The sequence below is a fragment of the Platalea leucorodia genome (genome assembly GCF_965183815.1).
Source record: "Platalea leucorodia genome assembly, chromosome: 1".
Taxonomy (NCBI): Eukaryota; Metazoa; Chordata; class Aves; order Pelecaniformes; family Threskiornithidae; genus Platalea; species Platalea leucorodia.
Window position 1 is genome coordinate 168,779,878 of NC_138823.1, and position 13,920 is coordinate 168,793,797.

Consider the following 13,920-nt stretch of genomic DNA (forward strand, 5'->3'; position numbering starts at 1 on the left):
CCACGGTGGGGCTGGGGGGGTCCATGGCCCGAGGGGACCCCCACCCCCGGCGCTGCTGCCGGCCGAGCCCCCCCCCCCCCCCCCGGGGCTCTCTGCCCCCGCACCCCGCCGCTGCGCCGGGAGGGGTCTGCAGCCGCCGCTGCGGCCCCGGGGGGCTCCTGCCGCCGCCGCTGGGGCGGGGGGCTCCGGGCCCGGGGGGGCGGGCAGGGAGCGGAGCGGGGCCGGGCGACGGCCCGGCTCGGCGGGGGGCGGCGGCGGGTGGAGCCCCGCGGGGGGCGGGGGCGGGGGGCGGCCGCAGACCGGCAGCGGCTGCGCCGCGGCAGCGGGAGCGGAGCCGGGGCCGGGAGCGGGAGCGGGGCCGGGAGCGGGGCTGCGCTGGCCGCCGGCACCGGCAGCGCGGGCGGGCGGAGTGGCTGGTCCTGCCCTGCCCTGCCCTGCCTGCCCCTGCCCGCCCTGCCCCTGCCCTGCCTGCCCTGCCCGCCCTGCCCGCCCGCAGCACCCTGAGCCCGGCGCGGCGATGGGCCGGGGGCGGCGGCGGGGCTGAGGGCGGCGGGGAGCGCGGGGGCCCGGCGGCAGGATGAGGGCGGGCTCGGAGGGCAGCGGGGAGGGCGAGGGGCTCTCCAGCCTGCGAGCCTTCGCCCACAGCTCCTCGCTGCACGGCATCAGCCACGTCTTCGCCTACGGGGCCGTGTCGCTGCGCCGCGTGCTGTGGGGCGCCTTCTTCCTGGGCTCGCTGGGGCTGCTGCTGCTGGTCTGCGCCGAGCGCGTCGCCTACTTCCTCACCTACCCCCACGTCACCAAGCTGGACGAGGTGGCTGCCCACAACCTCACCTTCCCGGCCATCACCATCTGCAACCTCAACGAGTTCCGATTCTCCAAGATCACCCGCAACGACATGTACCACGTGGGCGAGCTGCTGGCGCTGCTCAACGACCGCTACGAGATCAGCAACCCCCAGCTGGCCGAGCCCCACGTCCTGGCCGCCCTGCGCGACAAGGCCAACTTCAAGAACTTCAAGGCGAAGCCCTTCAGCATGGCCGAGTTCTACAACCGCACCGGCCACGACCTGGCCGACATGCTGCTGCAGTGCTCCTTCCGCGGCGCCAACTGCACCGCCCGCAACTTCACCGTGGTGAGTGCCGGCCTCGGGGCTCGTGCGGGCGCCCGGGCGGAGGAGCGGGTGCCGCTGGGGATGGGGTGGCTGCGCACCCCCAGGGGCCGCCAACGGCCGCGGGCGTCCCACCGGGGTCGGGCACCGGCGCGCTGGGGCCACTGCCGCACTGATGGGTGAGCCTCTTCTCTTGTCCCACCGGCATGTCCCGCCACCCGCAGCGCGTCGGCCTGCGCCCGCCGTGCCGGGTGCTGCAGCGGGCTGGCTGCCAGCCTGGGGTGCCCCCACCCCACGCGCGCCGCAGGGGTGCCAGGCAGCTGGGAACGGCGCCCAGCCTGCAGCTGTGCTGTGCCGGGGGCCCTGCGCCGGGCCGGGCGGCTCTGCCTCTGTGCAGCTGCTTGGGCAGGGGACGCGGGTGGGTGTGGGATGCCGGTGGGTACGACCCACGGCCCCGCTCCCCCCGCGCCAGCCCCAGGTGCCGCCCAGGCACCGGCGGCAGCAGCCGCTTCCCCCAGGCTGTGTTTGCACACAGGCTCCCACGCCCGTGGCTCCTCCGCGCAGCCTGCCCCGCCGCCAGCGGGGGTACCCTGTGCCGGACCCGGCCCTGCCCCAGCACCCCGCACCGCGCCTGGGGCTGTGCCCTCTGTGCTCCCGGCCCGGGGCTTTGCTGGTGCCCGTGTCTCCCACCAGACCTGCTATGCCCCGGCAGCGGGGCCGCAGGGGGCCGAGCTGCGTCCCTGGGGCTGCGGGCTCATCCCCGGGTGACGTGCAGGGCGCGGGCAGCTGCCGGAGCGGGGCAGGGGGAGCAGGGCTGCCACGTCCCTGTGCAGACGTGGGCCGCTGCGGGCAGCGGGGCAGCTGCGGGAGGAGGCACCCTCCCTGCCCCGTGCAGCGCTGGGTGGGCACGGGGACCCCCGGCAAACCTTGGCCATGGGCGGCCTGCGCCGGGTCCTGCGAGACCCGCCTGGGGCAGTGCCGGCCCGGGAGGGTGGGCAGGGGCGGTGGCGTGGGGCAGGACGGGCAGGGGCAGTGGCGTGGGGCAGGACGGGCAGGGCTGGTGGCACAGGCAGGGCCGGTGGCACGGGCAGGACGGCTGCATCCTTTGTGCTGCGGCAGCGGCGGGGAGCAGCGTGCTGTGGGAGCTGGGCAGACTGTGCCCACCGTGCACGCCTCTGCTCCGGCCCCATCGCCGTCACCGTGGGCTCGGCCGCGGTATCACAACAGCAATTACCGTCAGCTTAAGGCTCTTAGCGTGTGGAATTAATTTTCCTTGGGAGCTCAGTTGAACAGAATCCCTTTTGGCAGCTCCGCGCCCCCTGCACCCTTTGCCGGCGCAGCTCTGCCGGTGCCCCCGCGGCAGGGCCAGGCGGTGGCGGCAGCCCCCGGGGTCAAGGGCTGCGGCGGGAGGGTTGAGGGTCCCAGGGCAGGACCCCAGGCAGCACGCGCTGCGCGGCGGCGGCTCACCGCAGCCTGGAAGCCGGCGCCTCCCCGGGGAGCGTGGCTGAGCTGCCAGGGCCCCGGCGTGCTGCTGGCGTGCGGGGCCGGTGCCTGCGCCAGGGGCGCGTGGGTGCCCGTCTCCATTGCTGTGCCGAGGGTCTTGCGGGGCGTGTGCGTGCCGCACGGCTCCCGCTGCCCCTGGGCTCGCGGATGCTGCCGGGAGCGTCGGGCTCTGCCCACGTGTGCCGCACGACCGGCCCCGCTGCCGCCCCGTCTCCGACGGGCAGCGAGAAACTTCTGCCCGAGCCGCCACAGCGGCCCCCGGCACCCGCAGCCCCGCCGCGGGGTCACCCTGCCCCAGCTCAGCCCCGCCGCGGGCTGCACCCGCTGCAGCTTTGCCGGCTAAAGACGCAGAACTAAAGCTGGGGCTTAGTCACGGATTACGATCCTCTGCCCTGGGCCTCGGCGCGGGGCCCGCAGCTCCCGGCACCGGGTCCCGTCTGGCAGCGCTGGGCTCCGGGGCTGCCGGCGCTCCCAGCCCGCGCACGACGCCTCGTCCCAGCCCCGTCACCGGGGTCCCCGGGCACGTGGCGAGTGTCCAAAGCAGGGGCCGTCGGGGCTGGTCTGCGCCCCCAGTTGCCTCCCCCGGGGCGGGCAGGGGTGGGAGGTGCTCGGGGCCGGAGGGTGCTGGGTGCGGGGCCGGGGGCTCCGCAGGTCCCTGGGGCGCGGGGCTGGGGGCCCGATGTCGGGTCGCCCCGGGTGTGGGGACCAGGAGGGCTGGCGGGGCCGGGGCCGTGTCCCCGTCCCATTCCGCCCCCCCGAGCCCCCCCAGCCGCCGGGCCCCAGCACATCCCTGTGCCGGGCAGCCGTTGCCATGGCAGCCGCCCCCCCCTTCCTGCTTGGGCAGCGTGTTGCCATGGCAACGGCTCCCCTCTTTGGGAGCAGCCCGTTGCCACAGCAGCCGCCCCCCCCCCCCCCCCCCCCGGGGCAGGATGGGGGGGGCATCACTCCGGGGGGGGCACCCCATCGCAGGGGGGCCCTGACCCCATGGGGCGGTTATGGACCCCCGGGCCACTGCCCCAGCCCTGGGTCAGTGAGGGGACGGGGGGGCCGTGGCTGTGGCCCCCGCTGCCCCTGTGCCCTCCGTGGGGCGGGGGGCCATGGGGTGGGATGGGGCAGGGGGGGGAGGCCAGGGGGAGTTGGGGTCAGGGGGGCTTTGGCTGCGGGGTGGGCAGTGTGGCACACTGGGTGGGGAAGGGGGCTGCGGGCCTGGGGGGGCTTGGGGTTGTTCAGCTCAGGGTCAGGGTCACGCTGGGGTCCTTGGGCAGGGTCTCTGCCCCCAGGCACTGGTCCCTGGGGGCACTGGGGGGCCCTGGGGTCCCTGGCTGTGGGTGCTGGGGGCACTGGGGGCATTGGGGGCCCTGGGGTCTCTGCCCCCAGGTGCTGGGGTCCCTGGGCATGGTGTCTGCCCCCAGGCACTGGTCTGTGGGGTCCCTGGGGGCATTGGGGTCCCTTGCTGTGGGTGCCTGGGGTCCCTGGCTGTGGGTGCTGGGGGCCCTGGGGGCATTGGGGGCCCTGGCTGTTGGTGCTAGGGGCTCTGGGCAGGGTCTCTGCCCCCAGGTGCTGGTCCCTGGGGTCTCTGGCTGTGGGTGCTGGGGGCCCTGGGGGCCCTGGGGTCTCTGCCCCCAGGTGCTGGGGTCTCTGGGCAGGGTCTCTGCCCCCAGGAGCTGGTCCCTGGGGTCCTTGGGGGCATTGGGGTCCCTGGCTGTGGGTGCCTGGGGTCCCTGGCTGTGGTTGCTGGTCCCTGGGGGCATTGGGGGCCGGGGGTCCCTGGTGCGGGGCAGGCTCTCAGGTCCTGGTGGGGATGACGGCCTCTGCCACCATGGCTAAGCCAAGCCCCAGTCCCTGTCGCCGTCCTGGCTTGCGCCCTCCCCGCTCACGTGTCCCCACGCAGCCCCACGTCCCCCTGCCGCCCTGCGTCCCCCAGAGCCGTGCTGAAACCCAATCCCCCTGCAGAGCCGCGGCAGAGCCGGGCAGGACGGGCCGCCATGGCCGCCGAGCTGCCGGGGGCGCGGGGGGCGGCCGGCCTGGCGGCCTTCGCCCGCTCCTGCACGCTGCACGGGCTGGGGCGCATCCTTGCGCCCGGGGCGCCGGCACCGCGCCGCCTGCTCTGGGCCGGCGCCTTCCTGGCCTCGCTGGGCGCCTTCCTGCTGCAGGCGGGGGAGCGGGTCCGGCGCTACGCCGCGTACCCCCACGTCACCGTGCTGGACGAGGCGGAGAGCCGCGTCCTCGTCTTCCCCGCCATCACCCTCTGCAACTACAACCGCATCCGGCGCTCCCAGCTCACCCCCAACGACCTGTTCTGGCTGGGCAGGGAGCTGCTGGCGGTGGAGAGGGAGGACTTTCCCCGCTACCTGCAGGCGCTGGGGCAGCCCCCCGACCTCGCCAGCTTCTTCCCCAGCAAGAGCTACGACCTGGGCGCCTTCTACCAGCGCGCCGGGCACCCCATCCATGAGATGCTGCTGCGCTGCCGCTTCCGTGGCCGGGACTGCGGCCCTGAGGACTTCACCGCCGTGAGTGCCAGTGCCACGGCCACGGCCACGGCCGGCTCTGCCCGGGGCAGGACCCGCAGCAGCCCCGTCCCCATCCCTGGCTGGCTCTGCCCTGGGCAGGGCTTGGGCAGGACCCCCAGGGCTGAGCAGGTTTTGGGGCCGTGGGGCGCACGGGGTGAGGGGCTCTGTGCAGGCGGTGGGGCGATGGTGGGGTGCGGGCTGTGGGGCAGTCGGCTGTGGGGCGATGGGGTTGCGCGGGCTGCGGGGCCATGGGGTGCACGGGCTGTGGGGCGATGGCAGGGAGGGGGCATGGTGCCTGCCCGCCCTGCTCTCCCCCAGCCCCAGGCGCTTGGCAAAGCTCCCACCGCGCTGCCCCAGGACAGCTCCTCTTGCCACCCTGCGCCCACGGGGCTGTGGGGGGCCGTGGGGCTGCGGGGAAGCGTGGCGGGGACGGGGGGTCACAGGGGGCTGTGGGGCTGCGGCTGCAGGTCTGTGCTTGCTGCCAAGTGGCTGTAGAAACCAGTGGGGGCTTTCCCTGTGCTGGGGGGCTGCGGGAAGAGGTGGGTCAGCCTCGGGCAGGGGTCTGTGGGCACCTTCCCAGGGGCCGGGGTCCCGCATCCCGCCTGGCCAGGGCTGGGGAGGGACCGTCCCTCCGCCACGGTGACTGCTGGGGCCTGGTGGGGCAGGACGCGGGGTGGGGTCCCGCAGGGCTGTCAGGACGCCTGGGCTGTGGGACCTGGCAGAGCCGAGGACACCACGCTGGGGCAGGGACAGCAGCAGCCGCCCCATGGCCCCATCTGCAGCCCCGCGCTAGTCCCAAAGGGGAAGGGATGGATGCACCAGCCCCTTCCCTGTGCATGGCTGATGGGGCGCTGGGATCCTGCGTTGGGTCCTATGGGGCACTGGGGGTGCTGGTATCCTGCACTGGGTCCTGTGGGATGCCGGGATCCTGCGCTGGGGCTGCTGGGATCCTGCACTGGGTCCTGTGGGGCACTGGGACCCTGCACTGGGGGTGCTGAGGTCCTGCATTGGGTCCTGTGGGGCACTGAGACCCTGCACTGGGGCTGCTGGGACCCTGTACTGGGTCCTGTGGGGCACTGGGACCCTGTACTGGGTCCTGTGGGGCACTGGGATCCTGCACTGGGGCTGCTGGGATCCAGCACTGGGTCCTGTGGGGCACTGGGACCCTGCACTGGGGGTGCTGGGGTCCTGCATTGGGTCCTGTGGGGCACTGGGACCCTGCACTGGGTCCTGTGGGGCACTGGCGTCCTGCGGTGGGGGTGCTGGGGTCCTATATTGGGTCCCGTGGGGTGCTGGGCTCCTGCACGGGGGCCGTGCGGGGTCCCCGGGCGCTGCGCCCCAGCCCTGCTCGGTGGGTGCAGGGCAGGCAGAGCCCAGCTCCCACCCCCCAGACCCCCAAACGCCGCCGGCGGGCGGGCGGCCCCGCGGCGGTGCTGAGGCTCCTGCCCTGTGCCCGCAGATCTTCACCCGCCTGGGCAAGTGCTACACCTTCAACTCGGGGGGCCCGGGCCGGGAGGTGCTGACCACACTGCAGGGCGGCGCGGGGAACGGCCTGGAGCTGATGCTCAACGTGCAGCAGGAGGAATACCTGCCCGTCTGGGGGGACACGGGTGAGGGCCCCCCCGCAGCCCGGCCGCTGCCCGGCCGCCGTCCCGCGCCCCCGACGCCCTCCCTGCCTTGCAGACGAGACCTCCTACGAGGCGGGGGTGAAGGTGCAGATCCACAGCCAGGAGGAGCCCCCCTTCATCGACCAGCTGGGCTTTGGCGTGGCCCCTGGCTTCCAGACCTTCGTCTCCTGCCAGCAGCAGCGGGTATCCAGCCGCAACGCCCGGGTGGTGCGCGGAGCGGGCTGCGGGGCTCCGGCAGCCCCGGCACAGCCGAAGCTGTCCCTGCAGGGGTGTCCCGTGCCGAGCCGCGCCACGCGGCGGGGACCGCACCGCTGGGGCAGCAGCTTTGCCGCCGCGATGGCCGGCAGCACCGCGGCGTGGTGTGGGGCAGCCCCATGGTGGGGCCACTCGGTCCCACCACAGGCACCGGCTCCCGGCAGCGACCCCCCAGCCTCCTGCCGAACAGACTGTCAGCAGGGGCGGCATCCAGCTCGCCCAGCCAGACACCTAAATTTAGGTGTCTCGAGTGGGTGTCTCCATGTGTGCCGGCACTTGCGGCGTGGGTGGCAGGGAGCGCGGTGGCAGTGGGAGCGTGGCCCTTGGCACCCGTGGGCGCCCCACGCTCCCTCGCCGAGCACACTGCCCGCACCGGCCATGGCACGGCCTCGCGCTGCCCCTCTGGGTGCTGCCCACCTCGGGGAGCCTGGGGGTCCGTGCCGACCCCCTGCCACGTCTGGCTCCCGTGTGCTCCCAGCCGGTGCCGCACGCTGGCCCTCACCCGGCCCCTTCCCTCCCGCTGCCGCGCTGGCCACGGGTGCCGCCGGCCCTGACGCCCATCCTCGTGTCCGGCGAGGAGGCGCAGGGGTGGGAGTGGGGGTCTCCAGGGCAGTGGGACCCCCGGCACTGGCTGCGTGGGACGAGCTCTGCCCGAGGGACGGGGCACCGTGGCGGGCTGGGGGACGGGCGGTGCGGGCCAGGGACGCCGTGTTTTCCTTAGCCCGTGGCCGGCAGCTGGTGTACCTGCCCCCACCCTGGGGGGACTGCAAGGCCACCCCCATCGAGTCCGACTTCTTCACCAACTACAGCATCACCGCCTGCCGCCTGGACTGCGAGACCCGCTACCTGGCCGAGAACTGCAACTGCCGCATGGTGCACATGCCGGGTGAGATGGGGCCGGGGGGCGGCTGCCGGGGGCCGGGGCAGCGCGGAGACCCCGCTGCCCCTGCGACTGCCGCCTCCCCCGCAGGCAACGCCAACGTCTGCACCCCGGAGCAGTACAAGGAGTGCGCTGACCCCGCGCTGGGTACGTACCGGGGGCGGCCCCCCCCACCATCGCCCCGGCCCTGCCGCCTCTGGTGTCCCCGGCCCAGCCCAGGGTCTCGGCCCGGGGGCCACCATCCCCACACCCCCAGACTCGGCCCCGGGACCTCTTGGCCCCCCCAGTTCCATCACTGTGGAAATGGTGCCAGTGTCCCCGTGCCCTCGCCGAAGGGGGGGGGGGGGGTGTCACTGCTGTCCCTGCAGGGGACACGTGCCGGTCCGGGCTCCCCCCTCGTGCTGCTGGCAGTGATCGCGGCATGCTCGTCCCATGCCATCGGCACCCGCCACTGCCCAGGCTTTGGCCAGGGTCCGGGCTCTGTCCTTGGAGCAGCCCGATCCCCAGCACTGGCGGGGGTCCCAGCCACGCGGTCCCCATGGTCCCCGTCCCACCCGCGCCCCCCAGACTTCCTGGTGAAGAAGGACAGTGAGTACTGCGCCTGCCGCACGCCCTGCGCCATGGTGCGCTACGGCAAAGAGCTCTCCATGGTGAAGATCCCCAGCAAGGCCTCCGCCCGGTACCTGGCCAAGAAGTTCAACAAGACGGAGCAGTACATCGCGTGAGTGCCGCCGCCACGCTGGCCCCCGGCCCCACCAGCGCACAGCACGGCATGGCATGACGGTGTGATGTGGCACGGCACGGGCACAGGGCAGCCCCCCAGCACACGTGAACTGGCACGGCACGAGCTGGCACGGCACTGACTCCCCTGTGCAAATCTGCCCCAGCACGGGGAAAACCACACAGCATGGCATGGCACGGCACGGCACGGCACGGCACATCCTTGTGGCACCCCAGCACAGGGCAGACCCCTCTGCCCCGTCCCACCACGGCACGGCACAGCCCCCGCGGCTGGGATGCTGCCTGACGGCTGGTCCGTCCATCCCAGACCCATCTGTCCCCTCCGCAGGGACAACGTGCTGGTCCTGGACATCTTCTTCGAGGCCCTGAACTACGAGATGATCGAGCAGAAGAAGGCGTACGAGGTGGCGGGGCTGCTGGGTGAGTGCTCGGGGGGCCGGGGGGGGCCGGGGGGGCCGCCCCCTCCAACACTGCCCTCCCGCCTAGGCGACATCGGGGGGCAGATGGGGCTCTTCATCGGCGCCAGCCTCCTCACCATCCTGGAGATCTTCGACTACCTGTACGAGGTGAGCGCCCGCCCGGCCCCCGCGCTGCCCCGCGGCCGGGGTGCCGGGGCTGGGGGCTCTGACCCGCCTCCCCCAGGTGTTCCGGGACAAGCTCCTCAGCTTCTACAAGGAGAAGAAGAGGACCCCGCGGAGCGACAGCAGCACCCTGGTAACCTCCCCCCGCAGCCCCCCAGCCCCCCCAGCCCCGTCCCCCCTCCCCTGGCACAGCCGGCAAGGGGGGGCCCCGCATCTCATCCCACCCATCTGCTGCTCGGCCTCATCCCGCCCCGGGACCGGCACCGTCTCCCGCTTGGACCCCGCGCGCTCATTCGCTCCTCTCTGTCCGTCCGTCCGTCCTGCGCCCCCTCCGCCTGCCAGGAGCATCCAGCGGTCCCGGGCAGCCCCGCCGTCCCACTCCCTCCGGGGCCCAGGTAGAGACCCTGGGGACGGGGTGGGGGGGCAGCACCCACAGAGCCCCCCCGTGCGGGGGTCCCAGGCTGGGGGGCAGCGAGGGGCGAGGAGACACGGCCACGCTGTGACCCCCCGGGCAGGGACCCCCGCTCCCCCGCAGCCAGGCCCCGGGGCCCGCGTCCCCCTCCCTCCATCCCAGGCTTTTCTTGCCATCATCCCCGGAGCCGGTGCGTGCGGCTCCCCCCGGCACCGGTTCCGCTCCCATCCTCATGCATCGCTCCCCGGCACCGCGTCCCCCGGGTCCCCCCGCCCCGGGGACCCCCTGCACGCCCCCGGCCACACTGGGGGAGGCTCGCCGCTCAGGGACGGGGAGGGCCTTGCTCCATTGCCCCCCGGAGCTGGGGGGCTCCCGGGGCAGAGCGGGGAGCTGGGGCAGCCCGCGGGGCACGGGGGCACAGCCCCCCAGCACGGCCAGGCGCAGCGGGGCACGGGGAGCAGCCGCCCGGAGCCCCCGGCTGCCCCTGACCGTGCCCCCCGTCCCCAGAGCGCCCGTCACCCCCTGCGCTGCCACGCGGACAGCCTCAGCTTCGCCCCGAACGTGCTACCTCGTCACCCGGCTCTAGGCGCCTTCGAGGAGTTCGCCTGCTGAGGGCCCAGCCCCGCGCCCCGGCCGGGCCGGGGGGCACCGGGGGGGCTGCTGGCAGCAGACCCGGGCACCCCCGCCGCTCTGCCCCGCCGGGACCGGGGGACCCCAGGCGGCTGCGGGGCTGGCACCGGGCCCGAGGTGCCCGGCTCTGGGCCCCCCCGCCGAGGGGGCGGCGGGGGGCTGGGGGCGGCGGGGCCCCCCCGGCCCCGCTCCCGCGTCCCTGCATGTGCTGCTTGCGCCCGCGCCCCTCCCCGCTGCGCTGTACACGCGACGCCCGCTCGCTGCGGCCCCCCGCCCCATTAAAGACCTGCCCCGAGCCCCGGCTCCTGTGCTGCTGGGGGGGGGGCAGCGGCTGTGCCGGGGGGCTGGGGGCGGCAGGGGGCCGGGGGCGGCGGGGGGCCGGTACGCGGCAGCGGGGGTCCCCGGAGCCCTAGGAAGGAGGAGGCAGGCGCTGGGGAGAGGGAAGCTCTTTATGGAGGTAACAAACACGCACGTTCACCCACGTACAGCAGCACGGTAGAAAAGAAACGGGGTGCCCCCCCCGCCCCCAGGAGCTGGCACCCGGGACCCCCCCCCCACCAGGGAAGGGGCCTGAGGGAGCAGGGAGAGGAGGGGCGGGGGTCCCACCCCACTGGGGTCCCTATGCCTGGTCCCGGAGGGTCCTGCCCCTCCACCAGCACCGCGGCCCCGCGGCCGACTCCGTGTGCTCTCGGCCAGCCCTGGCATTGGGGGGGTCGAGGGGGGCCGCGCCAGCACCCCGCAGCCGGGGCAGAACCGGAGTGGCGTTGGGTTAAAAACCTAATAAATACGGGGGGGGGAAGGGGGGGCTGCAGTTCTGGGGTGCTGGCACCTCGTTCCTCACCTCGCGTCCCCCCCGCTGCCTGGGGGGCCGTCCCCTCCCCGCTGCGGCCGGGAGCGCGCCAGGAGCTGGGGTGCTGCCCCCCGGCTCGGCGCGGGGCCGGGCCAGCGCCGGGGGTCCCTAGGGAGGGCAGAAGTCTGTGAAGTAGGGGTGCTGCAGGGCCTCCTCCGCCGATATCCGCTGCACCGGGTTGCACTTCAGCAGGTTCTGGGGGCGGAAGAGGTGGGAGGTGAGGCCGAGGGGGGCAAACCACGGCCCCCCGCCCCACGTCCCCCCCGACAGGCACGGAGCTACCAAGGGAGGAGGTGCCCACCCCAGGGAGCCAGAGCCCCCCGGGGAAGCCGCCCGGCGCAGGCAGGAGGGACGGGCAGGGCGCTCACCTGCAGCAGGTCCCGGCCGGTCGCGTTCAGCTTGGGCACCACGTTGACCAGGGAGGTGGTGGCGGGGTACATGGGGTAGGGCTGGGGACAGAGAGGTGAGCCCCGGCCGCCGCCCCCCGCCCGGCCCCCGCCCGCCCGCGCCTCACCTTGTAGTCCGGCAGCTTGGCCATGGCCGGCCACTGCTCCTCCGTGGGGGTTCCCAGCAGCGTGGGGACGGTGGCGGTCAAGGGCCACCGCTGCAGCCAGCGCGGGAGCCGCCCACCCCCCAGGCCACCCCCCAGTCCGGGCAGAGCCCCCTCCCGCTCCCCTGCCCCGGGGACGGGGCGGCCCCCTCCCGCCGCAGCCCCCGCGCAGCACGGGCAGGATATCGGAAAATCCTTTTCAGCTGATCGTCCACGTCGTTCCCCGGGAACAGGGGCCGCCCCGCGTTGGCCAGCTCTAGGGAAGAGAGGGGATCAGCCCCGCGGCCCCCAGCCCCGGCGGCCGCCAGCCCCCCACGCCGGCAGCCCCGGCGGCACTACCTGCGAAGATACAGCCGGCCGACCACATGTCGATGGAGGTGGAGTAGAGCTTGGCGCCGAAGAGCACGTCTGGGGGCCGATACCACAGCGTGACGACCTGCGCGGAGGGACGGGGCAGATGCTCAGCCAGCCGGGGCCGGGACGGCCGAGCCCCCGTCCAGGAGGTGGCCTCCAGCGAAAGCGCGGCGCCCCCGGCTCACCTCTGCCGAGTAGCAGCGCACGGGGATGCCGAAGGCCCGCGCCAGGCCGAAGTCAGCCAGTTTGAGTTCTCCGTTCTGCAGCGAGAGCGCCGTGTCAGCGGGACTTCGCAGGGACGCCCCGGCCCGCTGCCCGCCCCGGCCTCGGGGCCGGCGGCGGCCGCTGCTCCGCACCCTTCGCCCTGTCCCGCTGACCAAAAACACGAGGGAGAGACGGGGCCGGGAGCTGCGGGCAGCCGGCCGCCCGCTCCCCGGCGTAACCGCGCTCCCGGCGCCCGCCCCCGGCCCTCACCCTGTTGATGAGCAGGTTCTGGGGTTTGAGGTCTCGGTGCAGGACGTTGCGGCTGTGGCAGAAGGCGAGGCCCTTCAGCAGCTGGTACATGAACGACTGCGGGAAAGAGCGCCGGCCCCGGCGGGGCGCATCAGCCCCTCGACGCCGCGGCCCGGTTCCCGTGACAGCCCACGCCGCCGCGGCAGGACCGGCGCCGGGTCCCGGGGGCTTCCGGCGTCGCCCCAGACGGACCTTGACGATCTCCGGGTCCAAGTCCCCGTTGCAGCTATCGAAGTACTTCTTCAGGTCCTGGGGAGCAGCGAGTGTCAGGGAGCGGCGGGGGCGGGAGCAGCGACCCCGGCCCCGCTGCCGCCCCCTCCCGGTGCCGCCCCCTCCCGGTGCCGCCCCCCTCCCGGTGCCGCCCCCCTCCCGGTGCCCACCTGGTCGCAGAACTCGAAGACCAGGGTCAGCTTCTTGTCGCTGTGCAGGACGTCGTGGAGCCTGCGAGGGGAAGGGGACCCTGAGGCCCCGCACCGCCCGGCTGAGCCCAGCCCCGCCCAGGGGGACCGGGCCCCGGGGGCACCGGGGGGGGGCAGCCCCCGCCCCTCCTTGCCTGACGATGTTCTTGTGCTTCAGCTCCTTCAGCAGGCAGATCTCCCGCAGCGCCGAGCTGGGCACGCCCTGCCGGGAGAGGGGAGCGCTCGGGGGGGCCGCACCGGTACCGGGCACCGGGCACCGGCACCGGGCCCCCCTCACCTCGTCGTCATCGTCCAGCCGCACCCGCTTCAGCGCCACGATCTCGTGCGTCTCCCGGTTCTTGGCCTTGAACACGGTCCCGTAGGTGCCTGCGGGCAGCCGGGTCACCGCCGCGCCGGGTCACCGCCGCACCGGCACCGGTACCGGCCCCGGCCCCGGCCACCGCGCCCGCCCCGGCCCCGGCCCCGGCCGCACCTTCCCCGATCTTCTCCAGTTTCTCGTATTTCTGCATCGCGCCGCGCTCCGCCCCGGCCCGGCCCCGGCCCCGGCCCCGCCGCCGCCGGTGCCGCAGCTCCCGGCAGCCCCCGCGCCGGCCCCGCCCCCGCCCCGCCCCTCCCGGCAGCCCCCGCGCCGGCCCCGCCCCCGGCCCCGCCCCTCCCCGCGCCGGCCCCGCCTCCGGCCCCCGCCCCTCCCGGCAGCCCCCGCGCCGGCCACGCCTGCGGCACCGCCCCTCCCGGCGCAGGCCACGCCCCCAGCCGCACCTTCCCGCCCCCTCCGGTCCCGGGTTCGATCCCCGGGACCCCCCCGCCCCGCCCCGGGGCACGGCGGCACCGGGCCCGGCCGCGGCGGGGTCCCCTGCGGGGCCCGCGGGGGGGGCGGTGACCGCGCCCGCCGGGGACGGTGCCGGGACCCGCCCGGCCCCTCCCGCCCCGCCCCTCCCCGGCACCGCCCCGCCCCGCCCCGGCGCGCTCCCCGTCCCGCTCCCGCC

General features: G+C 75.3%; 2 protein-coding genes across 6 annotated transcripts; one reads left to right on the top strand and one right to left on the bottom strand.

The window, feature by feature from the left end:
- Positions 1–577: 577 nt before the first annotated feature.
- On the top strand, positions 578–10,245 carry ASIC3 (acid sensing ion channel subunit 3; the record flags this gene model as incomplete). The annotated part of the gene is made up of 11 exons (XM_082305642.1): positions 578–1,132; positions 6,581–6,731; positions 6,805–6,932; positions 7,740–7,890; positions 7,975–8,031; positions 8,452–8,605; positions 8,954–9,045; positions 9,112–9,191; positions 9,268–9,339; positions 9,549–9,601; positions 10,126–10,245. 11 exons carry the CDS (start codon positions 578–580, stop codon positions 10,202–10,204), a joined length of 1,572 nt encoding a protein of 523 aa, XP_082161768.1. The 3' UTR covers positions 10,205–10,245.
- Positions 10,246–10,679: 434 nt separating this feature from the next.
- CDK5 (cyclin dependent kinase 5) lies at positions 10,680–13,504 on the bottom strand. Of its 5 annotated transcripts, XM_082305963.1 has the most exons (12): positions 13,407–13,504; positions 13,212–13,300; positions 13,069–13,136; positions 12,896–12,956; positions 12,708–12,764; positions 12,477–12,572; positions 12,188–12,262; positions 11,988–12,084; positions 11,835–11,904; positions 11,613–11,673; positions 11,467–11,547; positions 10,680–11,293 (listed from the first exon to the last, which is right to left on the bottom strand). In XM_082305963.1, exons 1-12 carry the CDS (start codon positions 13,441–13,443, stop codon positions 11,207–11,209), a joined length of 879 nt encoding a protein of 292 aa, XP_082162089.1. In that variant the 5' UTR covers positions 13,444–13,504; the 3' UTR covers positions 10,680–11,206. The 5 variants fall into 5 exon arrangements, with proteins under 5 accessions (XP_082162089.1, XP_082162087.1, XP_082162088.1 ...); XM_082305961.1 differs by having other exon boundaries at positions 10,680–11,547; positions 12,477–12,764; XM_082305962.1 differs by having other exon boundaries at positions 10,680–11,547; positions 13,069–13,300.
- Between the last annotated feature and the right edge of the window lie 416 nt (positions 13,505–13,920).